The following is a 27,763-nucleotide window of genomic DNA, read 5'->3' on the forward strand; positions in this document are numbered from 1 at the left end:
GACACTACTGTGTTGAAGAAAGAATGAGAGTAGATGCTAGAAACACCTGTTTGACTTCATACCAGAGAGAAGGTGTTAATTTACCTGTGGAACATAATTTCTATCTGAGGCACTTTTTAAAATGCATTTAGTTGATTTCCAAGGACTTTATTTTACACAGTTATCCCTTCTCCTCCCTTTCTTCACCTGTTTTTCCTTCTTTCTTCTCTTCCACCACCACTGTTGTTAGAATCAGGAAAAAATCATGGCAGCGATTTGTTTCCCTGGAGTCCTTATGAAATCCTGTGAGTGCTTTTGTTCAGACAGAACAGGGTTACCATGGTAACCAGACTTCCCCTTCATTATTCTCTTATCCCTTGACCTTGTATGAATGTCATTTTGCATAGAGTAATTAACCAGTCTTTTAACCTGCTTGGCAACTTCTGGCAGCCTTGTTTCTGGTCTCTCCAACCCCAGTACGTCCGGGCAGTTACTAAGCACCTGCTATTACGTCAGGCACTGTGCTGTGCTGAGGACGTGAGAGCGAATAAGGCAGTTTCTTCCCCCATGTAGGCCACAGCCAAGCAAGGGAAATGCTTGCCAAGGGCTTCTCACGGGGGCCACCCCTTTGCCTCTAAATATTTTACAACCTTCTTGGAAACCCAATAGAAAAATGGAGAAAGTCTTGGACAGGTCATATAGAAGTGGGGAGTTCCCAAAGAGTTGCATCCACAGGCTCTGTGAGGGAGAGCCTCACCTCTACCATGGAGAAGGTGGAGGTGGGGAGTGGAGGGGACATGATTGCCGGTTTCAGATGGAGAGGGCCCTGTCTTTTCTGGTAGAATAGACAGGTATGTTGGAAAGGTGTCTGCCTGATGGCCTGTGCTCTTCTAGGCTCTTGGGCTACAGAGAACAGGCTTTGCTTGGGTGGGGGTGGGAGGGTCTGCTATCAGCATTTCTGGGCGGCAGACCTATCTAGCACCCAGGCTGGGATACTGAGGGGGCAAGAAAAAAAAACTCCCAGAACTCACACCTGGGTTGTTCCTCATCAAGTCCCTACGTCCCCTGGGAGTTTGCCTTCTTTACTCCACCTTTCAGTCTTCTGATGGGGTTTCGTTGTTGTTTGGTGATTAGTGGGAGAAGTCAGTGGAATGCATTTACCCCATCTTGTCCAACTCCTAGGAATGTCCCCTACAAAGAAAGGTCAGGAACTGTTGTGTATCTTGACTGTGGGTCAGTATGGTAGCTGTGACATGGCATTATAACTGCATGCAGGACAGGGGAAAGGGTCCGGGGTCTCTCTGTGTCATTTCTTAAAACTGCATGTGAGTCTCTGATGACCTCAAAGTTAAGAATTTTATTACCAAAGAGGTAAAGTACCCTACATGAAAGATGATCCACTCCACTCACAGTAAGAGAGATGCAAATGAAAATTACGTGGAAGTACCAATTCTGACCTATCTGATTGGCAAAAATCCAGAAGTTTCACCAACACGATTGGTGAGGCCGTGGCGAGCCAAGTGCTCTCATACATCGGATGCTAAGTGTCACAAGCCCTGTGGAGGGGGATTCAGCAATATCCAGCAAAATTACTAAAGCCTTTACCCTTTGTCCCAGAAAGCTTTTTTTAGGCATCTATTCTAAAGATACATCTCTACAGATGTGAAATAACGTGTACAAGTTTATTCGTGGAGGTGTTACTTAGAATAGCAAAAGATGGAAGCTAAGCAGTTAGTCACCCACACACTGAAGCACTTTGCAGCCAAAAAAGAGGGGGCCTAAATTCTATGTTCTGATTGTACTGGTTTCCAGGCCGATGGTGTCCTGTGGGGGAAAAAAAAAAATAAGGTTCACACACTATATAAAATGCTGCCTTTTGTGAATGAAAGAAGGGGAGCTAAAAATATATGTGTGTGCTTGCTTCTCTTTTACGAAACAGTCACTGGCAGGATAACAAAAATGGTGGTCTGTGTAGGGGAGGGGAACAGTGGGGTGAAGGCCACGGGGTTGGCAGTGAGACTGATTGTTCCAGTGTGATTTTATATAGTTAGGAACTGGCATTGTGTCAATATTTTTGCAAAATTAAAAAAAAAATGAATTTACAGCAAACCCTAAAATCGATTTTCAACAGAAACAAATTTAAAAATGTATTGGGGCAGGGGCGCCTGGGTGGCTCAGTCGGTTAAGCGTCTGCCTTCGGCTCAGGTCATGATCCCAGGGTCCTGGGATTGAGTCCCACATCGGGCTCCCTGCTCAGCGAGGATTCTGCTTCTCCCTCTCCCTGCTGCTCCCCCTGCTTGTGCTCTCTCTCTCTCTGTCAAATAAATAAATAAAATCTTTAAAAAAAATGTATTGGGGCGAAGCAGAACAAATGTTGTCTAGTGAGTTTGTTCTTCATTAGCTAATGATTAACCTTAGCAAGTATAAAGAAAACAATTCTTGTTTGATCATGGCTGCATTATGTTAAGTGTCGCTAATACTGTGTTTGCATGTTTTATAGGCTTAACTTTTATTCTTCCCATTTTTACTGTGCATTTTTCTTTTTTGTAGACAGTTTAGTTTGTATTGTTAATGCGACAAATATAACTTCTCCTCTGTGGCCATATCAGTGGGTTTAGCGGCCCCGCTCATGGTCCTTGCCCAGAAAACCCGCCTCAACCACCTCCTCAAAGGGGGAGTTCCACACCCCCTCTAGCTTTGCTCACCACTGCTCACTGGACAAAGGGTGGATAGAGCCTTGCCCAGAGAAAGCACAATAATACACAAACCAAGCCAACCAGATTCTCAGAAATTTGAAGGGACACAGGGACTGAGGCAGTTAATTTGGGGGTGGGGACTGAGTCCAAATTTCCTTCCATGTGGTGAGGTGAGCAGAGAAGCTGGTCTGCATCGAGAAGGAAGAAGACCTATATTGGGAATCATGCACCTCAAAAATAGATAAAAAGGTAGTTACTTTAGTTCCTGATGGCTTTCCAGACCCAGTCCCTGGTGAGGCCCAGCTGTGTCCGTTCCATTTGTGTTCCGTGAGATACATATGAATCCTTAAATAAATCCTTCGTCATTCAAGATAGCTGGGCTGAGTTTGTGTTTCTTAAATGAACCCCTTGTTGAGACACTTCATTTCTTTTAGAAAGGGTTTTGACCTCATTAAAATCAAGTTTGATTACCTTGATCAGAGTGACAAGCTATTCATAATCAAGGGTATTCAAACCTACATAAAAATAGCCCCACTGGAGTGAGATGTCTTTGAAGACAACCATTTCTTTTTCATCTTTACCTGGCACTCCTCATGGGTGTTCAATAAATACGTGCTAAGTGACACTTTTTTCAGTTACGGCCCTTAGAGCATGGATTCAGTTTGTTTGGTTTTTTTCCAAACAACTTTTCCCAAGACAACAGAATGTAGACTCTTTCAAGTACAGCTTCAGTTTGAGTTGGATTTCAGGAGCTTTGGATATTCTGGAACAATCACCCAGATATCTGGGCCCCATCGGTCCTTTTCTAGGGAGTCCTGGGAAGCTGAGGCAGGGATTTCCCATGGTTTGGGAACTGTTTACATGGACGATACTCTCAGCTGGTGGGTCTCAAAACTGACTGACATTAGAGTTGACTGGGGAGTTTTTTAAACTGTAATCACACTTGGGCACCACCTCCGGAGAATTGATTTATTTTATTTTATTATTTTTTTTAAGATTTTTATTTATTTATTTGAGAGAGAGAGAGAACATGAGGAGGGGGTGGGCAGAGGGAGAGGGAGAAGCAGGCTCCCCACTGAGCAGGGAGCCCAATGGCGGGGCTTGATCCCAGGACCCTGGGATCATGACCTGAGCCGAAGGCAGACACTTAACAACTGAGCCACCCAGGCGCCCCAGAGAATTGATTTAACTGGTCTGGGTTGGGGCCTGGGTACGGGTATGCTTCAAAATATTCCCAAGTGACTAAAAAATGCAGCTGGGATTAAAAACCATGGCAGTAAATCCTAAGTCATTAATGGGACCTTGCTGTTGATGTACTCACGGGACTTTTCACACCGATGTAGACCTTGGTCCAGGCTGCTGGGTACTGAAGTTTGGTAACCACTGCTTGAGGCCAGAACAGGCTCAGGTAGAACCTGTGGGGGTGCCTTGGCCCATGGCCCTCCCTCTCTCCTTTTGGGCCATAAATTATTATTATTTCTGAAGAAAGATGCTGGAGACTTATGACAGATTATTTATTTTAGAGAGAGAGGGGCGCCTGGGTGGCTCAGTCGTTGAGCGTCTGCCTTCGGCTCAGGTCATGATCCCAGGGTCCTGGGATCGAGTCCCACATCGGGCTCCCTGCTCAGTGGGAAGCCTGCTTCTCCCTCTCCCACTCCCCCTGCTTGTATTCCCTCTTTAGCTGTGTTTCTGTCTGTCAAATAAATAAATAAAATCTTTAAAAAAATAAAAGAAGAGAGAGCATGTGCGTGAGCAGGAGGAGGGGCAGAGGAGAGGGAGAGTGAGAATCCCAAGCAGACTGTGCTGAGCTGGAGCCCAACGACGCAAGGCTCAATCCCATGATCCTGAAATCATGACCTGAGCCAAAATCAACAGTCATGCACTCAACCAACTGAGCCACCCAGGCGCTCCATTATGAGAGATTGTTTAATAAGACCATTATCTTGACAAGTTTTTGACTATTTCATAGGATAATGTGCTCAGTTTCCACAAAGTTCATGTAGATAATATTTCACACACTACATGTCTACAATGCCCAGGTACTTTCTAAGCCTGTTTCAGGTCATACCTCGTTACTGGTCTTCACAACCACCCTGAACGAGTAAAAGAAGGGATCTGTTGAGAAGTCACAGGAAAGAGATTCAATGACAGAAGAGCAAAAGTTAAATGCTGCCCTTTCGAGATAAATCAAAACATGGAAGTGGTTAAAGGAAATTGGAAGGTCTAAAGAAGTAGAATAAGAAGTGGATGAGAAATTTTACAAACCCCAGAAATTTACATGCCTTAGGAAAAACTTTCTAGAAATTAACTCATGACTCTAGAATTCAACCTTAAAGTCCAACAATTTATTAAAATTAAGAAAGAAAAGAACAATAAACATTGTTTTTCTGAGTCTGTGGTCTGAAGGGTTTTGCTGCTTTTAGGTTATAAGGAATATGGTACTGCTTTTATAGTGTGCTTTTGTAAGGAAATACAATCTATCCAAAGGCTTTGGAGTATACATCGGGGGAAATAATTGAATAATTTTTTAATAACACTTTTTAGTAGCTACTTATCTAAAAACTTCTTTTGTAAGTCCTGGGAGTAAATGTAATTTTTTTACTCTAGGCCTGGTAGCTAAAGTATTGTAATTACCAGTCCCATGGGGAGAACAAATTGAATAGGGATTGTGATACCACAGAACTTTAGGTCAGAAAGGAACTTTAACATCATCCAGTTAATTTCTTTTCCTTTCTAGTTATTGTATTAGGTACCCATTAAAACAAAAAGAAAGATAAATGGGATTTACCACTCCTCCACCAGGCAACTGTAAGGTTCCCGTCATTCAGTCTATCCCAGCCATGGACGGATTAAAGCACTGATCAAATCAGTTCATTGCCTGTTTTTACCTTGACACCAGCTTCCCCTTTACCCACATGTTCTTTAACTTCTTAGCATAGGCCATCTGTCCTCTGCTACTCGGTATGAAATAGCCTGCCTCAAATGAAACCGAGTTGCTTGCCTTTGTCGCACTGTTTAATGTCCTCGCACATCTCTGTCCCTCTGCAGTTCAGTCTCCTCCCCAGGAATGGCTTTTTCCTTATTTGCCTGGTGCCTCCTACTTAGCTTCTAAGGACAAGCTCAGTTGTCCCCTCTTCTGTGATGCCTCTGGGCCCCCAGGAATCCGGGCAAGTTTTTCTGTTAGGCTGCCATAGCATTTCAATCTTTTAACCAAAGTGCTGACTTTCTTTCCCTCTCTCTACTTTCCTTCCTCCTCCCTCCCTCCTTCCTCCCGTCTTTCTCTCTTTCTCTCAGTTCTTCTTTCATGCCCATCTCCACTGGTAATAACATGAGTTCCCTGAAAACAGACTTGGTGTCTTATTTCATCCCTCTGGCTCCAGCACCCAGGACAGGTGCTCAACACGTGTGTGTGTGTGTGTAAGAACCAATACATGTGTGTTGTCATAGATTGAATAATGCACCCCACCTGCCCCCCAAAGATATCCATGTGCTAGTTCCCAGAATCTGTGCAAGGAACTTTGCAGATGTGATTAAATTTAGGATCTTGAGATGGAGAAATTATCCTGGATTATCTGAGTGACCTAATATAATCGCAAGGCTCCTTGTAAGAAAGGGCCATGAGCCAAGGAGGCAAGTGGCCTCTAGAAGCTTAAAAAGGCAAGGAGAACCACTCTTTGAGGCCAACCATCCAGAAGGAACACAGCCCTGCCAACATCTTGATTTTAGACTTCTGGCTTCCGGAAGTGTAAGAGAATAAATCTGGATTGTTTTAAGCCACTGAATTTGTGGTAATTTGTTCCAGCGACAATACATTAATACACTAATACACATGCCTAAATGAATCAATGAGTCAGACCTTTCAGACTATTAGATATATTTTAAAAAATGGTTTATTAAATGGAATAGATCATACACATTAAAAATAAAATAAATACAGTGGTGACTGGGTGGCTCAGTCGGTTAAGTGTCTGACTCTTGATTTCGGCTCAGGACATGATCTCAGGGTCATGAGATTGAGCCCAGTGTTGGGCTTCGAGGTGGGTGTGGAATCTGCTTGACATTCTCTGACCTTCTCCCTCTGCCCCTCCTGCTTGTGCTCTCTCTCTAGAATAAATAAACAAATCTTTAAAAAAAAATAGATACAAGATAAATGTTCATCCTTTGTAGTCAAAAAATAAAAATTCAAGCAATCATGAGACATAATGATCTATCTGCTAAAGTGGTAAAACATTTCTAATAAGCAGAACTGGTAAGGCTTCAGTGTTATAGAATTTTTTACATTAATATGTTCATTCTCCAGTATTACTCCAAATAATATATCATAGTTCTTGAGAACTTAATATGTTCTGTGGATTGTTTTAAACCTTTTTACATGTATTATGACAATTGGTCTTTAAAATAACTCTTTGGAAATGGTGCTGTGATTATTCCCATTTTACAAATGAAAAAAACCAAGGCATAGAAAGCTGATGTAATCTGTTCAAGATCAAACAGCTTGTAATGGTGAAGCCAAGACTACTTCCCAGGCAGTTTGATGACCAAGGCTCCATGTCATCTAAGAGTTAGATACTTCTAGAAAATGTTAGGTCACTCAATTCAACAGAAGCAAAAAGCTGTATGCTTCATAAAGATGTTCATTGTAGCACTAACTACAAGTCCTCAAAATCGAGACTAAGTATATTACATTATGAAAGTGCTGTAAATTTTTCAAAAATAAAAATTATAATTATAAAGATTATATGGAAATATGAGAAATTGTTTGTGGTAACATAATTAAAGCATGAAAATAAAATGGGGCGCCCGGGTGGCTCAGTCGGTTAAGCAGCTGCCTTCGGCTCAGGTCATGATCCTGGGGTCCTGGGATCGAGCCCCACATCCGGCTCCCTGCTCAGCGGAGAGCTTGCTTCTCCTTCTCCCTCTGCCTGCCACTCTGCCTACTTGTGATCTCTCTCTATCTCTCTGTCAAATAAATAAATAAAATCTTAAAAAAAATAATTTTACATTATGATTGCAAATTTATATAAATATGTTTATAGCATTCTATTAATAAGAACATTCTATTGCGGTACAACTATATGTTGCTATAATTTTAGTTTCTTGAACATTATTAAATTCTTTTCAATAAAAGTATAATAAAATAATTATCTTTGAAAAAACTCTGCTAACTTTTTTCTCAATAAATCATGGGGTTGAATCTTTCAATTTAATAATATGTATGAGAAAGCCTATTTTGGAAACATTACTGATTTTTTTGGTACATGTTTTTCTCTTACCGAGAGAAGATGGGTATTTCTACAGCTGTATCATTTGAGACATTCTTTAAAAAAAAAGATTTTATTTATTTGAGAGAGAGAGCATGGGTGAGGGGAAGGACAGAAGGAGAGGGAGAAGCAGACTCCCCACTGAGCAGGGAGCCATACATGGGGCTCAATCCCAGGGCCCTGAGATCATGACCTGAGCCAAAGGCAGATACTTAACTGACTGAGCCACCCAGGCACCCCTTGAGACATTCTTGGTCACAAGTAGCAAAATAAATAAATCAGTAAATCCAAAATTGTTCTAAAATTCAAAGTTTATTTTAAAAAACTTTTTAAAAAGTATATATAATTTTTAAAAAGCTATTTTTATAAATAAAGAAAAATTGATTTAAAAAACCCTGATTCAAACACAATTAAAAAATAAAGTATTGGTTAATGCCAGTGAAAATTCAAGAAATATTAAATGCTTCAGCTGTGCCAACATGTCACCAAGCCTCGCTTTCTGCCTTTCTGGAACTGGCTCCCTCCTGAAGATCACCCCTCATAGGACACCTACCAGCACCTCCCGGGCTCTTCCAGGGGAGACATCACATTCTTACCTCACCGTGAAAGAGAAGTCCCGGGTTTCCCTCTGATTGGACTACGTTGGGTCCCTGAGCACCCCTACACTAAACATGGGGGCAAAGATGATGAGACTGATTTAGACAGATTAAACTCCTTGCTCCCACTCCCTTCTCCAGGAGCATTTGCATTGCTCTTCAAAGGAAGCAGAATGGATGGAATGGATGTTGGAATATTCATTACAGAACTTTCAGGAAGCAGGAAGGGCCTTGACTCCTGACAAGATGCCAGATACTTATGCAGGATCCTGACTCTTGATTTCAGCTCAGGTCCTGATCTCAGGCTCATGAGCTCGAGCTCTGAGTCGGGCTCACCCCCTGTGCAGGGCCCTGACCCCCCACGATGCGGGGCTCCCACCCCATGATGCCTCTCTGTGGGCTGGCCTGGAACGGCTGTGGGTCTCTGCCTTTCAGGATGTTGAAGCAAAACCCACTCAATAATAGTCTTTAATTATAATTTGAATGAAGGGACACTTTTGTTCTTTTGGCCCTGGCCCTAGGCAGAAGAACATTTTAAATAGACTGTTTTCTATTTTTAAACGTTCCCAGTGACTAAGTTCTTGAAATCAGTTCAAGGATACAGAACCTTGGCACTCAGGATTTGAACCAGGAGCTGGTAGTCTTTTAGTGTTTCCCAACAAACTGGTCCGTTTCTTGTAGATTGATAGGTCATGGTGCCATGTCTCATGTGTCCGTATGAGAGGAAAAAACATCCAGGTAAAACCCCGAGACCTTGTAAGGGCTCACAGGAGAACTGTTTGCCCACTCAGAGTCAAGCCGTTCACTTATCCTGCAGCAAACATTTATTTATTTATTTATTTATTTATTTATTTATTTATTTATTTAAAGATTTTATTTATTTGACAGAGAGACACACCGAGAGGGAACACAAGCAGGAGGAGTGAGAGGGGGAGAAGCAGGCTTCCCGCGGATGCGGGGCTCGATCCCAGGACCCTGGGATCATGACTGGGGCAGAAGGCAGACGCCCAACGACTGAGCCACCCAGGCGCCCCTATCCTGCAGCAAATATTTACTGAACACTGACTGTGTGCTGGACCCTCTCTGCAGATACTTCAAAATACATTCCAATGTCTTTTCCAAAAACACTTTGCCAGGGAAAACTGTGGAGCAGTGTTCATTCAGCTCAGCGCGGGTCATCTAGAAGCTGCGGGGGCTCTGAGGCCAGCCTCAGGGTTCTCTCCCTCAGCCCGCCACCGCTTTCCACAGCAGGCTTGACACCCGGTTGCACAGCCTCTGGCCTCCTGGGGAGTGACCTTAGTGGCCGGGCCAGCAGGTGGGTGACTGCTGAGCCTGGAGGGAAGTGCCGCATGTCCGGCGTTTGTGTAAGCAGGCTGCATGGAGCCCCTCTCCCCTGCTAGCTGCAGGCGGTTCCAGAACAGACCTTCAGCATTTGCATTGATTGCCAAAGATGAATTGCCATCTGCCTTGGCTTTAAATTAACTGGGGCCGTTCTAACCCACAGTGAATGGTAAGCTGGGAAATGGAATTGATTGGGAGCTTATTTCCATTTTGAGAGGCAGTAAGAAGGAGTGGGGCTAAGGGAGGGGTGTGTTCTACGAACTGGGAAGTAGAAAGAAGGAATGGCTGTAAACTGAGGGTTTTAAACAGACTGTGTGTTCTAGAGGGAAGGGGAGTGGGGGGATGGGTTAGCCTGGTGATGGGTATTAAGGAGGGCACGTTCTGCATGGAGCACTGGAGGTTATACACAAAAAATGAATCATGGAACACTACATCAAAAACTAATGATGTAATGTATGGTGATTAACGTAACATAATAAAATAAATTTTTTAAAAAATTAAAAAAAAAATGAGGGTTTGGATGAGGTACAGAATTCCTAGGAAGCGCTGTCTCTGCAGACAAAATATAGTTTAAGGCATAAATACCCTAAATGTCCCTGTTGGACAGGTGCTATCTGAATGTTTCTGGAGTTATTTTAATATTGGCGATTTTTGTTTTCTGCTTATATGTGTGCGCACAATGCCAACTCCCAAGGTATGAGATTAAAAAGTGGCTTGGTTACTTGAGGCTCAGCATGGTTGAAATTGAACTCACCATCTCTGCCTACGAATCTGCTCTTCTGCCCGTATTCCTGAGCTCGGTTGCTGGCTTATCCACTCAATCTGCTAGCCATTGATGGGTGCCCGAGAAGTCACAGACTCCTCTAATTCTCCCCATTCCCACAACGAAGCCAGCATTGCTACCTGCTGATTTTCTATTCTAAATACCTCTATAGACATGGAGGTAAAGCGGAGGGAGGGGTGGGGAAGCAGCTCACGCGTGGAGGAACTGGCCTCAGTGTTATCACAAGCTAGTTTGGTGCTCACCATAGGGCAGTGGTCCGTTGGACATGACAATATCACAGAGCATCAGCATCATCAAGGTTGCTCTGAGACCATGACAAAGACAAAAACCAAAATCACCGTGAAACCCACAAAGCACCAAACCTCCCCTCTATTGAAAGGAGTCACTGCTTCTGCTTCATTACCAATTACAGTTCTTCCTCTTCTCTGCTCTGCCCTCCCTACAGATAAACCTCTGTGACCCATAGAATTGCCATCACTTTCAGACAGCGTCCAATCTCGATGAAGTCCTACTTCCTTAGACTCTTTCTCAACTCATTCAATTAAAGCCCAAATCCTATAATAGTTCTTTCCAACACTCTCAGTGAGACACTCTATGGTTCCCCATGGTGTGTGTTCTCTCTGGCTAGAAGGAGTAATAAACACAAGGGGTTCAACTACATCAAAGTGCTCCTGGTGGATTTGGGCAGGAGGCAGAGACTGGAGACACACCGCTGCAAGCCAAGGACCCCAAAGATTACTAGCAAGTCACCAGAAGCTAGAGGGGAGGCATGGAAGGATCCTATCCTTCAGATTTCAGAAGGCACAGGGCCCTGCCAATGTCTTGATTTTGGACTTCTCAGCCCCAGAACTGCAAGAGAATAAATTTCTGTTGTTTTAAGCCGCCTGGTTTATGGTACTTTACAGCAGCCCCAGGAATCTAATACAGCAAGAAAAGACTGAGAAACTGTTACAGGTTGGATGCCACTAGCAAACCTTATATCCGTGTTGTTTTCCCAGTTTTGATAATTGTACTATGATCATGTATGACGTTAGCATTAGAATTTGGGTAAGGAGCTCTATATACTGTTTTTCCAACTTTTCTTCTCTGAGGCGAAAATTAATTCAAAATGAGAAGTTAAAACAACAGGGCATACATAGCGATGTTTTTCTAGGTATGTCTCCTGAGGCAAGGAAAACAAAAGCAAAAATAAACTATTGAGACTACATCAAAATAAAAAGTTTCTGCACAGCAGAGGAAATAATCAACAAAACTAAAAGACAACCTATAGAATGGGAGAAGATATTTACAAATGACATATCTGATAAAGGGTTATTATCTAAAATATGTAAAGAACTTATACAACTCAAAAAAACCCCAAATAATGTAATTGAAAAATGGGCAGAAGACATGAACAGACATTTCTCCAAAGAAGACATCCAGATGGCAAAGAGACCCATGAAAAGATGCTCAACATCACTCATCCTCAGGGAAATGCAAATCAAAACCACAATGAGATATCACCTCACACTTGTCACACTGACTGAAATCAAAAACACAAGAAACCAACAAGTGTTGGCAAGGATGTGGACAAAAAGGAACCCTCATGCACTGTAGATGGGAATGCAAACTGGTGCAGCCACTGTGGAAAACAGTATGGAGATTCCTCAAAAAATTACAAATAGAACTACCACATGATTCAGTAATTCCATTACTGGGTATTTACCCAACGAATATGAAAACACTAATTTGAAAAGATATATACACCCCTATGTTTATTGCAGCTTTATTTACAATAGTCAAATTATGGTCCACTGATAGATGAATAGATAAAGAAAAAATGGTACACACACACACACACACAAAAGTCACATGGAATATTATTCAGCCATAAAGAAGAATGAAATCTTGCCATTTGCAACAACATAGATGGACCTAGAGGTGATAATGCTAAGTGAAATAAGTGAGTCAGAGAAAGACAAATACCATATGATTTTAATCATATGTGGAATTTAAGAAACAAAAACAAACAAAAAAAGAGACAAATAAAAAAACAGACTCTTAGATGCCTGGATGGCTCAGGTCATGATCTCAGTGTCCTGGGATCGAGCCCCAGCATCGGACTCCCTGCTCAGTGGTGCTTCTCTCTCTGCATCCCCCCCGCCCCCAGCTCGTGCTTTTTCTCTCTTTCATAAATAAATAAAACCTTTACAAAAAAACCAAACAGACTCTTAACTATAGAGAACAAGCAGATGGTTAGCAGAGGGGAGGGGGGCGGGGGATGGGTGAAACAGAGGACGGGGATGAAGAGTACACTTACCGTGAGGAGCACTGAGCTCAGTTACAGAAGTGTTGAATCACTATGTTGTACACCTGAAACTCAGTAACACTATATGTTAACTATACTAGAATTAAACACACACACACAAACACACACACACACAATAGGGCATAGACATTTTTTTCTTAAATGAGAAACAATCATCTGGCATTCCAATTTAATCGTACCACTTCTCTGCTTAACACCCTGCATTGGGATGAGATGAACAAGTCCTCTGTGCTTGTTTGCACTGAAGATTACTCGGGGTGGCACAGAAGGAGCCTCGCACGCCAGCTGCTGTCCGTCAGGCTGGCCTCCCTGCTCTGGTCTTTGTCTCCAGCAATACTAACCTCACTGGGCTCATGTCCACAGCTCTCGCCTTCCCACTGTGGGAAGTTATACGACCCCATTCATTCGTCATCTCTTCTCTGATCCTTCCCTTCTTGTCCTCAGGCTGCATCAATCCTCAACCGTGTCCTCATGTTGCAGAGCATGGCCCTGGGCCCCGAGGAGGAGAGGATGCCGAGAGACACAAACACGTGTTGAGGGAGCGCAGTGAATATTCCATTTCTCTTCCCGGTTTATATTGGAAACCACTGGAAAAGTATGCCTTTTCTCCTATGCCCCTCAAAGTGCCGAGTGGCTGGTCTTACCCTAGAGAAGAGTCTCCTGGCTTTAGCAGTGTAGCATCCTGACACATCAGAAAGGTTAAATGGGGGGTGGAAATGTACTAATCAACTCATCTGTATGTGACCAGATTAATAATTTTTACCTGTGAAGTCTGGCTTTAAAGGCTCAGGACGTCTCATTGATTTTAATGGTAATCTCTGGTTCCCTGAAGGTATGATACACGGCCCAGGGAAGTCTTTAAACAGAGGTAATCTTGAAATAGATCGTTGCACATAAACGTCTCATTCAAATTATGTTCATTTGAATATGCTTTATGTGGAGAGCATAGCAGTATTTTTTTCTATTTTTAAAAAGGGGGGGTACATTTTATGAGAATGGATACCTTGCCTTTAAATGACACTGTTGTTTACATTTGCCCTCCACGCATTCATGCACATCAACTTCTATCATGTCATCCCCCTGGTCCAGACCCTACAAGTTCTCCTTATTACCATACACAGGCTTTTCAAAAGATGGATGGTGGTATAGTCCCTATATTAGTCAGGGTTCTCCAGAGAAATATAAATAAGTATAAATATAAATTTAGCACATTTACATTTAATATAAAATTCCATTATATTTATATTTAAATATACATATATATCTAGAGAGAAAACGATTCACTTTAAGGAATTGGCTCATGTGATTGTGGGAGCTGGCAAGTCTGAAATTTGCAAGGCAGGCCAGCAGGCTAGAGGTCCAGGGAAGAGTTGATGTTACCATCTTGAGTCTAAAGGCAGTCTGCAGGCAGAATTCCTTCTTTCTCTAGGGGCCTTTTTTAAGACCATCAACTGATTGGATGAGGCCCATCCACATTATGGAGGACTATCTGCTTTGCTCAAAATCCACTGAGTTAAATGGTAATCATGTCTAAGGTAGTCAAAGGGTACAAACTTCCCGTTATGAGATGAGTAAGTTCTGGGGGTGTAATGTACAGCATGGTAACTAGAGTTAACAATACTGTATCGTATACTTGAAAGTCGTTAAGAGAGTACATCTTAAAAGTTCTCATCACACACATGCACACAAGAGGTCACCATGTGAAGCGAGGAATGTGTTAACTAACCTCCTGGTGGTAATCTTTTCGCAGGATCTATGTTTATCAATCCTCATGTTTTACATTTAAACTTATACGATTTTTTTTTTTAAGATTTTATTTATTTATTTGACAGAGAGAGACACAGCGAGAGAGGGAACACAAGCAGGGGGAGTGGGGGAGGGAGAAGCAGGCTTCCCGCCGAGCAGGGAGCCCGATGCGGGACTCGATCCCAGGATCCTGGGATCATGACCTGAGTGGAAGGCAGACGCCCAACGACTGAGCCGCCCAGGCGCCTGAGACTTACATGATGTTATATGTCAATTATATCCCAATGAAGCTGGAGGGGAAAAAATGTTAATCATGTCAAAGAATACCTTCACAGCAATATCTAGAATGGTGTTTGACCAAAAACTGGGTACCATAGCCTAACCAAGTTGACACATAAAGTTAATCATCATGGTGCTCCTCCTCTACTTTATCCATCCTATCTTTGGCCACATTCTTATTTCTGAGGTTATTGGGAAACTGATACAACATGATGAAGATCCTTTTAGTTTTAGGGAAGTAAGAGATGCGTGTGTTTCTGATGAGTGGGAAAGGCCATGAGTGGAATTAATTAAGAAACTCTTATCTCTTGGGTATTTTTATGGGAAAGAGAGTAGGGCTGATGGGAGTCCACCAAGGTTGATATGTTAGAAGCACATATTACTGCTTTTGTGGATTTTGGCAGGATTTTCTTATTAGCATTCACTGCTATTTCAAGGGTTTGGGTGAGCAACTCCTCACGGTCAGAATTAATCAGGAACCCATGGAGTACTGTGACAAATCTCTCTCTCTGCCTTTCAGGACTTTCCAAAGCTCTCTGCCTGGCTTTGGGCAAATTACTTAACCTTCTGTAGCTCGGCTTTCTTGTCCCAAAAAGACTTCTAAAACCTAGCATTCAGTGATTCTATAACTTGAACTTACCCACCCAATGATCCCCCATGATTTTTCATCTCTCTGCTTGTGACGACCCAGTTCCCACCCTCCTCTTTGCAATTATCACACCAACTTCCATCAGGGTATCTCAGCTGATGTGGTTTTCTACAACTTAGATAAATATTCCTCTGTCTGTCACACTACTTTTCAAATACAACTTGTAATATCTTTCAAATATACAGTGCTTTTATAAATCAATACTGACTAAACAGACCCCCTGCATAATATGGTAAATGATGTGGACGTGCAGTTCACAAGAGGTTTGAATGGCCAATGAGCACAAGACAATATGTTCAGCAACACTAAGGAAAAAAAAAATCTAAAGAAATATTAAGTGTAAATGTTGACTTTCAGAATGACATAGTTCACTGATTACAAACCCAGGATAAAATTTGGAAGGATACCATACATAGGAGGCTATATTAGTTTCCCAGGGATGTAAAGTGAATGGCTTAAAATAACAGGAATTTGTTGTCTCACAGTTCTGGAGGTCAGAAGTCCGAAATCAAGGTGTCAGCTGGGCCACACTCCTTCTGAAACTTGTAGGGGAGAAGACTTCTGTCGATGGCAATCAATCCTTGGTGTCCTTGGCTTATGATTGGTCGTCACTCCATTCTCTGCCTCTGTACTCTATTTCCAAATAAGGTCACATTCACAGGGCCTGGGTGTTAGGACTTCAACATATCTTTTTAAGGGGGCACAATTCAACCCATAACTGTGGCCGTGAAAGATACTAACACATAACAAAGAGCAGAGGAAGAAAGTATTTCAGTGGATGCAGCTGGGACAGAGGACTCTCAGGGACCAGACAACACACTCCGTTTTATGCCAAGATACTACATAGCTTCTGGAAGATAGATGACATTCAGAAAGGAAGGAGAAGGCTGAATGTTAAACTGGAAGTCAAATTGAGTTGATTTCATTGGGCAAGATTCAATTTGTTGATGCCAAGAAGAAATGAGGCAAGAACATTAAAAAGTTAAATTCAATTCAGAGATATATATATGACAGATTCATATTTTCAATCTGCTTGGGCTATAAAAATCCATAGCTATTTAACAGCGGCCAAATTGAAATGTAGCATTTTATTAACAGGCAGGTCAGTGACCAATACAATCATTTTAAGTATTAGATTGAATCTTACAAAATTGCCAATATTTGACCGTTTAATCTATAAAAATGGCAATTTGATGTGGATTAGCCTAATATACATAGAAATAGGACTTGCTAATCTCATTAACAGAAATAGGGGCATTGATTTTACCACATGGATTTGGGGTAAATCTTAATGAATGCATGTTAAAAAGTCCAAGCCTACACTCCACTTTCTTCAAATTTCTTCCTCCTTCTATCCAGCCAGCTAGAGCACGGCAAGATTTTAGATTTGAATTTGGCGGAAAACAGAATGGCTGCTTAAGTATGTTTAGGCCTAAACCTTGGGTCAGACCCAGGTTGTCCTGGGGAACCCTGGTTGGAGATTGTGCCCCAGAAGTAACTATCTCTGCCCCAGCCACACGGGGGACACCTGGTGACAAGTTTCCCAGCTTGGATCCATATTGTCTGGAAGATGAATTTGCAGCTCTAGCAGGTGGCATCTAGAGCCTGCTTTCGCTCCAGTCTCCTTTCCCTCTGGTCCTAACCTTACTGTGGCAGAGATGGATCTTGACCAACACAGATTAGTGCTTTTCTCCAGAATGCGGTCATTCTGGGAAATGACTCCCAGCCAGGAACTAGATCGCTCGGTGTGTCTAAGTGAGACCATGTGACAAATTCTGGCCAGGGAAATGTCAGTGAGAATCCTGTATGTCACTGCAACATGGGGGGATGAAGACCATACTTTCTCTCTTCCTCCAGTCTGCCGACTGGGTGTCCCTTGAAGCCACAAGATAAGCAAACCTGGGCCCTGAGTCACCATTTGGAGGAAAGCCACCCTGGAGGTCAGCGGATGAAGAATTCCCTCATCGGACTTGGTGTGAGTGAGAAATAAACTGTGGTTTTGTGAAGTCCCGGAGATTGATATTGTTATTATGACAGCACAACCTCGCCCACCTTACTACCTCCTATCTGTCAACATCCTCAACCTCCATCTGTTCCCTCCACTTACCGCATTGTTTCACTTTGTCTGGGCCTTGCAATCTCTGCTCTCTCGACCTGGAATAACCCCTCCCTTTCCTGGCTGGTAAACTGCCAAGATTCAGAAGTGAAGTTTATTCGGTGTCCTTGTGTGACTTCTCCCGGCTGTTTGCTACGCCCTCTTTCCTCCCCTCGCTGAGCCTTGTACCCGAGCCTTGGTGAAATCACATTGACATCGTCATCTTCTCCAAAGTCTGTGAGCTCTTGAAATGCGGGCACTAGATCTCTTTCTTTATGTTCAGGGCACCTAAAATAGCACTTGGCATGTAGGGTTTCTCAGTACATGAATTTTGGATGAGTCTAAGTGAATTGGGGGTGTGAGGGTTCTCTGATTACATCTTCTAGTCAGTTGACTGTGGGCTGCCTTTGGTCAGAACCGGATTGGAGAGCTTGAGTCACTGCAGGTCTGGCCCTGTACAGCTGGGCACTGACCTCAAAATCATTTAAGCACTTAAAGGGAATGCACAGAATAAAGAAGTGGGTCCTCAGAATTTGTCTTTTGCTATTCACCGAAGGTTAGAGGACACAAAAGCTTTTTCCTTTTCATAATGTGTGTTCTTAATGGCTGCGGACCATGTCGAATACGTGCTTAGCTTGAAAGACATTGAGCACTGGGACTTCCCTCCAGAATTCAGCCAGAGACTTTTTTGAGTTCCTTTGCTTCTCTCTTAAATTCAATTTTTTTTTTTTTTTTGAGAGGACAACACGGGAATAAAAAAGCGAGTTCAAATGAAATGAGAAGTGCTTTAATAGGAATGTTTTATTGTCTCTGCCCAAGTTTCTAGCATAGCTTATAAAGTGAAAACACTGCTTTAATAAAAATGGAATACTACTGGTTACACAAAATCCTGTCCTTTCTCCTTCAGATCCACCCAAGGAGGGGTCCCTCATTCTTTGGGGTTGCTGACGAGGGCTGTGGTGGAGTAGGAATAGGGGCTGAGCAGGGCTGCAATGGTGTAGTGGCGGAAGCCAGAGTCATTTGCTGCGAACACCACCTACGAGAGAGCACAGACAGGGTCCGTTTCTATCAGAGCCTAGAAATGTGAGTCACCGAGAGGGAGACTACTGGAAGTCCAGTGCCAAGTTAATTCATTTTATCTTATGGTTTCTTTTTCTGGAACAGATTGAACAAAAGGCAAAAATCCAAATATGCTGGTAAGACTCCATGGGAGACTGGTGCAACCCCTGGAAACAAGATTTCTTTCCTACAGCCTGTATAATCAGGTCTCTCTCTGTCTCTCTCTCATTTTTGTTTGTTTTTGCCAATTCACACTAAAAATCTGGGTGGCGCTAGCCTGACTGAGGGAAATCACAGAGAGCCTAAATGCTCTTGTCGATTTTCTTGGTAGAAAAAGGAAGTGGAGAGGTAGTAACTGGCCTTCGGTGGTCTGAAGACCGGAGATCAGTGACTGCAATTCTCACCACACATCAGAGACCTGGAATTGTAGAGCTGGCAGGAATATTCTTCCCATTTTAGAGGTAAGTCAGCCAGACCTCTGAGTTAGTATTTGGCCCAAGTTTATACAGGATGGAGCCAGGTTAGAAGTTAAGGCTTCTGTCTCCAAACCCAGAGGTTTTTCTCCCTCTATTCCTTTGCATTTTCTAACACGAAGAACAAGAATGTGTGTGTATGTGTAACAAGCAATGAAATATGGAGTAAAAGCAGTATCTTGTTCTAGTTACGATAGCAGAGTGTGGAAGGTCACATGGGAATTCTGAAACAGACACATGGGTTGGAGCTCGTTTGAGCTTCCTAATTGGACAAATTATTGACCAAAGTGTTGTTCCAGTTAGTCATGTACTTCAGGCGGGTTTAGTAGAGCTTCTGAGGCTCAGGGCCTGCAACAGTCTAGGTGCCAGAGTGAGACAAGTAGGAGGAATTTGGTTCAGGAGAGAGATGGGGGATGGTGAGGAGGTTTTTAATTTTACTTATTTTGTATATAGGCCTTGGATTGAGCTTTGGACACATCCTGGGTAAATGTGTTTTTTTCCTAATATGGCAAAAGGAAGCCTTGGTTGTTTGGGGACAGGAGAAAAAAAAAATCTGATTGAACCATACTGAAAATAAAAATAGCATTGAGGGCAAGAGGAGGTAAGAATCACCTAAGAATCTCTGAAGGAGAAAAAGCATTCCTTAAAGGCCGAGTGTCTGGCATCACCCAGGAAAAGCTTCTTCCCTCTAACACTGACATTGGCCTCCAGCTCCCCTTGATTCTTCCTCAAAACTGTAAATGGCATAATCGGTGCTCAAAATCCCATGAAGTGAAGAGGACTCCTAGTTCCACAGGCAGTTTCCTAACTCTCTCTGTGAGTGTAACAGGGCCACCTGGGTCCCCGGGCGAGGGAGGAGGTGGCTGATGCGGAAGAACAGCATTTGTCTGGGGGTCTTGGTCAGAAGAGGTTGGCAGGGGAGGGACTCATGGCTGAACCCGTCAGCACCAACCACCAAGGGGAGGCCCCGGGACTCGCGCTTGCCTACCTGCTCTCTCTCACTCCCCGTATCCATTGGGCTGATGGTCCTACCTAGTATGCCTGACATCAGTCCCTCTCCTTCCACCCCCAGAGCAGGCGTGTGTTTTCACTTATGAATTTCTAGCATTTAGCAGAGTGTTGGACACATAGAAGGCTTTTATTTTCCAAATGTTGGCTGAATGAACACTTAGAAAGTAAGTAACAGACAAGGAAGTTAACATCTAATGACTAGGAGCAACGCATCGTGGACACTATGGCCGTGAATCTTCTCATTAGGCTGAGCCCAGGGCAGACAAGGGTTCCAAGGGGCCTGATCCTGTGTTCTAGGGTAGAGGCTGAGAGAGTCTAGGGGAGAATGTTTTGTGGTGGGCACCTCTAAGCCCTGTACCATCTAAACTAGGCTCTTTGTCTTGCTGCCCCACTTAGGAGGAGCAGCCAAAGGCAAGCCTCTTGGTAGATGGGGAGCCCCAGAAGTCAGGCCCTTACGGTTTTTCTGGCAACACCTTTGCCCCAAAGAACCATCCGATGTCAATTGAAGCAGAGAGGATGCTTCCCTTTCATGCTGAACTATTTTTGATGCGATTATTTGATCTTTAACTCTGACCAGAGTTCTGGATTCTCTTTCCATGACAGCCATCTGTTTTAAATGACTTAAGGAATTACAGAGAAGGAGGAGGCCCCAAGATAGGGCCTGTGGATCACTTGGAGGTTCCTACTACCTCATAAGCAAAACTTAGAGTGTGAACCAAGGGTTACAAAGGTGGCTTTATTATTATTGTTTTTAGCCTGACTTCTTACAGGAAGAAAGCTGAGGTACCCCTGAGGTTAAGCCCAGCCTGGGCCCTGTTGGTCATTATTTCTGCTCATCCCTTTACTAGACTTTGGGCGAGTTATTTCACTGCCCAGTGCCTCAAGTTCTTCCTCTGTAAAATGAGGATAATAATAACAACTCCAATGGGCTGTGGAGGAGGACTGAGTAGGTTAAATATAGAAAAGACAGCAATCTGGCACGTGGTGTATGCTCGACCAGTGTTATCTCTTGTGTTGCTGTTATTATCTTGAATTTGCTGTCTGTATATACATTACCGCATAACACTTCTCCAGACCTCTGGGAGCCAGATGTGTTTTGGAATGAAGTGTTTTTTTGTTTTGTTCTTTTTTTTTTCCCTTCAGATTTTAGAGAAGTAAAATGGCGCATCTATGTTTCATTACAGAGCACCCTAGGTAGGGTCTGGAGGGCTGCTAGTCATCCAACATATTAACAGTTCTTCGGCAAGCAAATATTCCTAGTCAGGGGAACTAAAGAAGATAATTAGGAGCCTCATGTCAATTCAGGTCATGTTACTAAATGAGTTTCCACCAAACTTAGAAATAAACTTTGCTTTTCAGAGTTCTATAGCTTTCCGGCTGTAGAAATAGGAAAGGGAAACTGTGCCAGTTCGGTGCTTTCCTTACATTTCCATGGCATGTGACTGCAGACTGGGCATTGCCTGGGATCAACGACAGCAACAAAACAAAGAAGATACTAAAAAGCAACTCGAGTGTCTCTACACTCTCACCTCTGCATATTCGTGGAACGGGGAAATGCCGAGTGACTTCCAGTACGACTTGGTGTCTAATTCCACCTTGTATACCCCTTCTACAAACTTCTCAGCAGTTGTGAGCCCATGGAGCTCTCCAAATTCACTGGTTTTCCTAGAAGGTAAAAGTTACAGGTTAAGTTAGACATTAGGGGAATGCATACCATGGCAAGGTGATACCACACACACACACACACACACACATGCACACACACACACTACACATGTGCAGTGTGTGTATGTGGGGGGAAATACATTTATATAAATATACATATTGAGGAAAAGGAGAAGGAAGGGAAGGTGAAATTCTAGTAACCGAAATTGACAGGAAATTTGTCAGAAAGATTTCAAAAAGCTTATTCTAGATTTTTCTTAGGAGAACAGAAGGTATGGGTATGTTTCAACTCAAAAACGGTCATTTCAGTTCAGGGCTGGTGTTTGGGTGAAGGTTCATAACTCCCCCTTGGACGTGGCCATGGGCCTCTTGGACTCTGTGGTCCCCATGACACCGGGGTCTTACCCCTTTCCCTCCTGGTGTGAGGGTGTCTTTCAGAGTCCATATAACTTGAACACACAGGGGGAGCCCCAAAGTATAATAAGGCACCTGTACCGGAAATTATTTATATATTTAATCTCTTTGGTCACCCTTTACTAACAACAGATACAAGGCAACTCCTTTTAAAAAAATAACGAGGCAACTTCTGTTTCTGTAGAGGTACCAGCTCCATTGCTAGAGTTAGAAATTGCCCTCCATTAGACCTCAAAAACTGACAGATAAAAATGGAAATTGTCTTTACTAACTCTGATCATTGCCTTTCCACCTTTCTTCTTTTCTAGGAAGAAAGTATTTAATTTTTTTTTATTTATCTTGTCAGAAGAAAAAAAGATTCACATGAACATCTGAATATGTTTGGTGTTCATTCTATCTCTTGCTGAGAATATTCTCTTAAGTACTTTCCACATTGTGCTTGGCGTTTTAGATAAACATAAATGAATTCACAAATAAAAACTCAATTGAAACCACACCAACGAAAATGGTCTTCCCAGTGATGGGTGACGAATCCCAGTGCGGTTCTTGGGATTCAGTTAAAACCCACAGAAATTTTCCTTCGTGGAGACAGAAGCACTTAGCAGTATCGTTTGGTGCTGAGGGTTTCTTGGCTGCTCATTCGTTCAGTGAGTTGGTTTAGGTTTACGAATGCGCATTTTCTTTGAAATTCTTGCTAAGGGAGGTGGGTAAACACTATGAAAATTGTGCAGTGCCCGAGGAAGGTGAAAAGTCACGGTCATACCTGACATTGGGTGATCGGTCTGTGGCTGTGCTTTGCTTATGTATCTTTCTTGTCTGTGTCCTTTTGTTACTGAGTGCACCAGCCTCCAGCCTGGCACGGAGTGGGTATTCCACGAGTGCTGCTTAGACACGAGCACTGGGTTCTGGAGGATCCAGATAAACTAGATGCATGCCTTGTCAGGGCTGTCCCTCAATTCCTTTCCTTTCATTAATAAAGTAACACAAATTGTACATCTTGCCTAAAATTCCAAGCCAAGGACACTCAGCTTGAGTGTTTTGCAAGGGCACCGGGGAATCTGTGATACTCTTGAAATTGTATATACATATGGGTGTGTGTGTGTGTGTGTGTGTGTGTGTGTGTGTGTGTGAGAGATATTTTTCTGGGCATGGAGAACATAGTTTTCCTTACCTTCTTAAAGTGGTCTGTGACCTGAGAAGGCAGTGGATCCCTGCTGGCTCCTTCTTTTCCCTTTATGGCCTGTCCCTTCTGGGCACTCCCGGTGAAGCAAAGCAAGAGGAGGGCATCCTCCCCACGGCCTACTTGACCCCCACCTGCATTCTCAATCTACTCGAAGATTCTTCCGTGAATGGTGTGAGGCAATCTCTCTAACAAGTGGCGGGAGAATGAGCAGCTAGATCGAGGTCCCGGGTCTGGGCTTGTTGGGCAGCTTACCCGGAGGCAAAGGGCTCCCAGCTCTCGTCAGCAGCCTTTTTGAACACTTTCACGGCCACGTTGACAGCAGGGCTGCCTTGGACGGCGTCTAGGACCTTGACCATCAGAGGGCACTTGGATTCGCCAGTGCCCTGGGCATAGAGAAGGCCAGTGAGAGGTCAACAAAACTGGTAAGAGTGAAAGAATCTATTCTTTTTCTTATTTTAAGATCTTCTTTATTTATTTGAAAGAGAGAGAGCACGAGCAGGGGGAGCAGCAGGCAGAGGGAGAAGCAGGCTCCCTGCGGAGCAAGGAGCCTGATGCAGGGCTCGATCCCAGGGCCCTGGGATCATGACCTGAGCCAAAGGCAGACGCTTTACCGACTGAGCCCCCCAGGCGCCCCTGAAAGGATCTATCCTTGATGGTGTTCGAAATCTGGAACAAGGCAAGACGTACAATATAAGCAATATAAGTGTTGAGAGGGAATGAGCTCCCCTTCTCAGTGTAGCCTGGACCCGATTGCTCCCAAAGCAAGGCTGGCTTCTGCCTCCGGACATGCTGCGATCGACCGGGGACAAGGCTAATGAGTTTTGAGGGAGAAAATCAGCCCTCTGAGAATAGTTGCTTTGTGAAGCCTCACTATTGCAGTGGAATTACTGAAAAGACATAATGTGCCACAGGCCCGAAGAGTTAGTGTCTCCCCGAGAGCACTTTAGTCGGCTGTTGCTGTAGTCGTTCCCTATTACGAGTCGTAAAATCACGTCAGCCCATCTCATGACCCATTTAATAGCATTAGTTAATTCTTCTAGAGGACTTAAGAATTTGGCATTTGACTAGAATGTTGTCCGCCAAGCCTTTCAAAAATTAATCAATAAAGACATTTTGATTAGCAGAAGGGAAATAAACCTTATAAAAGGATGCATTTCTGGGGCGCCTGGGTGGCTCAGTTGGTTAAGCGCCTGCCTTCGGCTCAGGTCATGATCCTGGAGTCCCTGGATCGAGTCCCGCATCGGGCTCCCTGCTCAGCAAGGAGCCTGCTTCTCCCTCTGACCCTCCCCCCTCTCATGTGCTCTCTCTCTCTCATTCTCTCTGTCTCAAATAAATAAAATCTTTAAAAAAAAAAAAAGGATGCATTTCTGAAAACGTGATATTGGTCGCTTCGTGAATATCACGTCTTTATTTCTACCATCTATCTGAGGACATTGAGTGGAGGAACCAGGCCCTGTAACCCCAGTACACCAAAGCAATAGTGGGGCGCACCCAGGGTCCCAGCCCGGGGTCAGTGAGCTCTGCCGAACTCGACTCATTTTGAAGTTTGAATCAATGACATTTAAAAGTCGAATGCGGGGTGCCCTTGTCCCAGGAACAAAAGGCGGCGGGCAGAGCTGAAAGGAGTCACTTCTACTTCGTCTAGTGGACCTAAGGGTCTGCATAAAAGCACTTGGCAGAATCAAACACTCACCGCAGGGCCGGCCTCAGACACAAGTACCAGTCCGGCGAGGCAAAGCAGGAGCAGGTGATGAGAAGCCATCCTGCCGAGAACGCGAGGGCCTGCGTGGGGGCCGCCCTCCGCCTGGGGCTTTTATACTCACTTCTCCCAAGCCATGCTGCTGATCCCTGACAACTGACTCCAAACCTGCTGATTCTGATTATTGACTTAGTCAACAAAGAGAGAATAAGTAACTCGCACAAATATGAACCTTGCCTAGAGAGATTAGAGTGTAGGAACATTAGCTCTATGAAATATTCTTATGCTTAGCAGGTCACTGACCAGCTAAATCGCCAAAACAAAACACACAAAACCAAACAAACATATTCTTCTCCCTGCTTGGCGGGAGGCAGCAACATTCTTGGGACTTTTTTTTTTTCTCTCTCCCTTACAGATTTCTCTGCGTGTTTTTTTTTTTTTTCCACTTTCTATACATTTTGTCTTTCGTTTTAGATGCTAGATGCAAGTTGTAATAATTTATTTCACACGGAATGATGTTCGGCCTCAGGGGGTTAAATACAGTGCATTAGAAAACATCCAGTGCCCTTGCTATATGTCCAGGAGTCAAGAGGAAAAACACTTTGCAGTGTTTATATTTTAAAAAGCCTACATTTTAGCCAAACTAAGTCATCCGGAAGCTTTGCTTACTCAGCAATTTCTCCACTGGTTTTTGTGTTCTTCCCGGACTAGGTTCATCTCAACCCAAGAAATAATGATATATTTCAAACTGGCATTAAAAAGCCTGAAATACAGAGAACCAGATATTCCTTTTTAAAAATACTTATTTATTTATTTATTTATTTTAGAGAGAGAGAACAGCATAAGTGGAAGGGGCAAAGGGAGAGAGAGAGAGAGAATCTCAAGTAGACTCTGCACTGAGCAAGGAGTCCAACACTGGGCTCGATCTCACGACCTTCAGATCATGACCTGAGCTGAAACCAAGAGTCAGTTGCTTCACTGACTGCATCACCCAGGCACCCAGAGAACCAGATATTCTCACTGCTTCTCCTGCACTGATGTGTAGAAACAAGGCTACCCAGCTGGCTTTTAAATCCCAAGAATCATAATCCAGGGCACCTGACTGACTCGGTGAAGCATGCGACTCTTGATCTTGGGGTTGTGAGTTTGGGCCCTATGTTGGGCTTAGAGCGTATTTAAAAAAAAGAATCACAATCAAATTTCTTGAAGGGAGTAGAGAAGACTGTAAGAACTAGAAGTTATGGTCAATAGCATAATCCTTTCCTCCTCCCAATTTACACACCCAGAAATTATCACTCTTCGATGATTCATTGATCAAGTATCAACTCGGGTATATGAATGCACATATATGTGTTTGTGGCTTTGTTCATTGATTCATTAGGACAGGTTCATCCTTAAAGAGACATGCAGAAGATAGACAATTTTGGACAAATACATGTCAAGGATAGGTCCAGTTTGGAGCAGCGAGGGCTGGGAGAGCATTCCCATAGCTGACAGAATTTAGGCTGAAAGAAAGGTGACAAGTGATCATGAAGGACAACGGCTTTCAGGGAATAGTAGAAGGACAGGGAGGCATTTCAGGAATATGGACATGTGCAGAAGACCTGGGGAAGGGGGCGGTGATCACAGGAAAGCAACAATGAGCAAATCTGTTTCTGAGCATAACTAGAAATGGAATCTTTAGAGCCTTAGAGTCTGACTCTGAAGTGGTGCTGGAAAGAGTTCTGAGTTTGGAGATAGAAAACCTGAATCATCCAATTCCTACTTCTACAGCCCCATTTCCAGGATGACCTTCTCTGAGTCATTTAATACTTCAGATACTCAGCTTACGCATTTGTAAAATGGAAATATCTAATATTTTACTTCAAAGGACCTTTCTAGTAACTTTTAGTATGAGATGATATAAAAGCTCTTTGTAAACTGTAAACCACTGCTCTGGGGTCAAGGATAGTTATAACAATTTGGTTCAACATTTCTGCTAAGGAGAAGACCTTTTCTCTAACATCTCTTAAATATTGTCATCCAATTTTCTCTTCACTTGTTCCTGTTGCTCAGAACTTAGATGGAGGGCCTGTTTCCTGACTATGAACATATTTGAAAATTCTCTCATATCCCAAGTCCATCTTCCATCTCAGCACTATGTTCTGTTGAAACCTAGAACCGTCTCCTGCAGACACTGTGAACTGGCCGTCCCGGGCTGTCAGACGCCCATAAGACATGGTATGGATGGGCTGTGCAATGTTTCTTTAAATATTCTGAAATAGTTGCTAAAATTAAAAGTTGAGACATATTGCATAAAAATTTGTGTTTCTGGCTTCTCTTGAAAAATCAGGAAAGATGGCAGCTCTAGGCCCACATTCACACATGACAGTGGGCTCTCCCTCTCAGACATCACAGCTCCCTCGGCCTCCCTCCACTCCAAGGCTAGGTGATACTTCTAGTGCTCCTATCAGGCTCGAGCTTGGTTCTTTCCTTACACATGCCCTTGTTTGTCTCATCTATGTTCCTACCTGGCCTCTTGGCAA

At 43.3% G+C, this 27,763-nt stretch overlaps 1 protein-coding gene across 2 annotated transcripts; it reads right to left on the reverse strand.

The window, feature by feature from the left end:
• Positions 1–18,505: 18,505 nt before the first annotated feature.
• On the reverse strand, positions 18,506–25,367 carry TTR (transthyretin). Of its 2 annotated transcripts, none has more exons than XM_021686084.1 (4): positions 25,233–25,367; positions 23,792–23,922; positions 21,807–21,942; positions 18,506–18,770 (listed from the first exon to the last, which is right to left on the reverse strand). In XM_021686084.1, the coding sequence occupies exons 1-4, from the start codon at positions 25,299–25,301 to the stop codon at positions 18,663–18,665; spliced, it is 444 nt and encodes a 147-aa protein (XP_021541759.1). In that variant the 5' UTR covers positions 25,302–25,367; the 3' UTR covers positions 18,506–18,662. The 2 variants fall into 2 exon arrangements, with proteins under 2 accessions (XP_021541759.1, XP_021541760.1); XM_021686085.2 differs by having other exon boundaries at positions 25,236–25,307.
• Positions 25,368–27,763: the final 2,396 nt, after the last annotated feature.

The sequence above is a fragment of the Neomonachus schauinslandi genome, chromosome 14 (genome assembly GCF_002201575.2).
Source record: "Neomonachus schauinslandi chromosome 14, ASM220157v2, whole genome shotgun sequence".
NCBI lineage: Eukaryota > Metazoa > Chordata > Mammalia > Carnivora > Phocidae > Neomonachus > Neomonachus schauinslandi.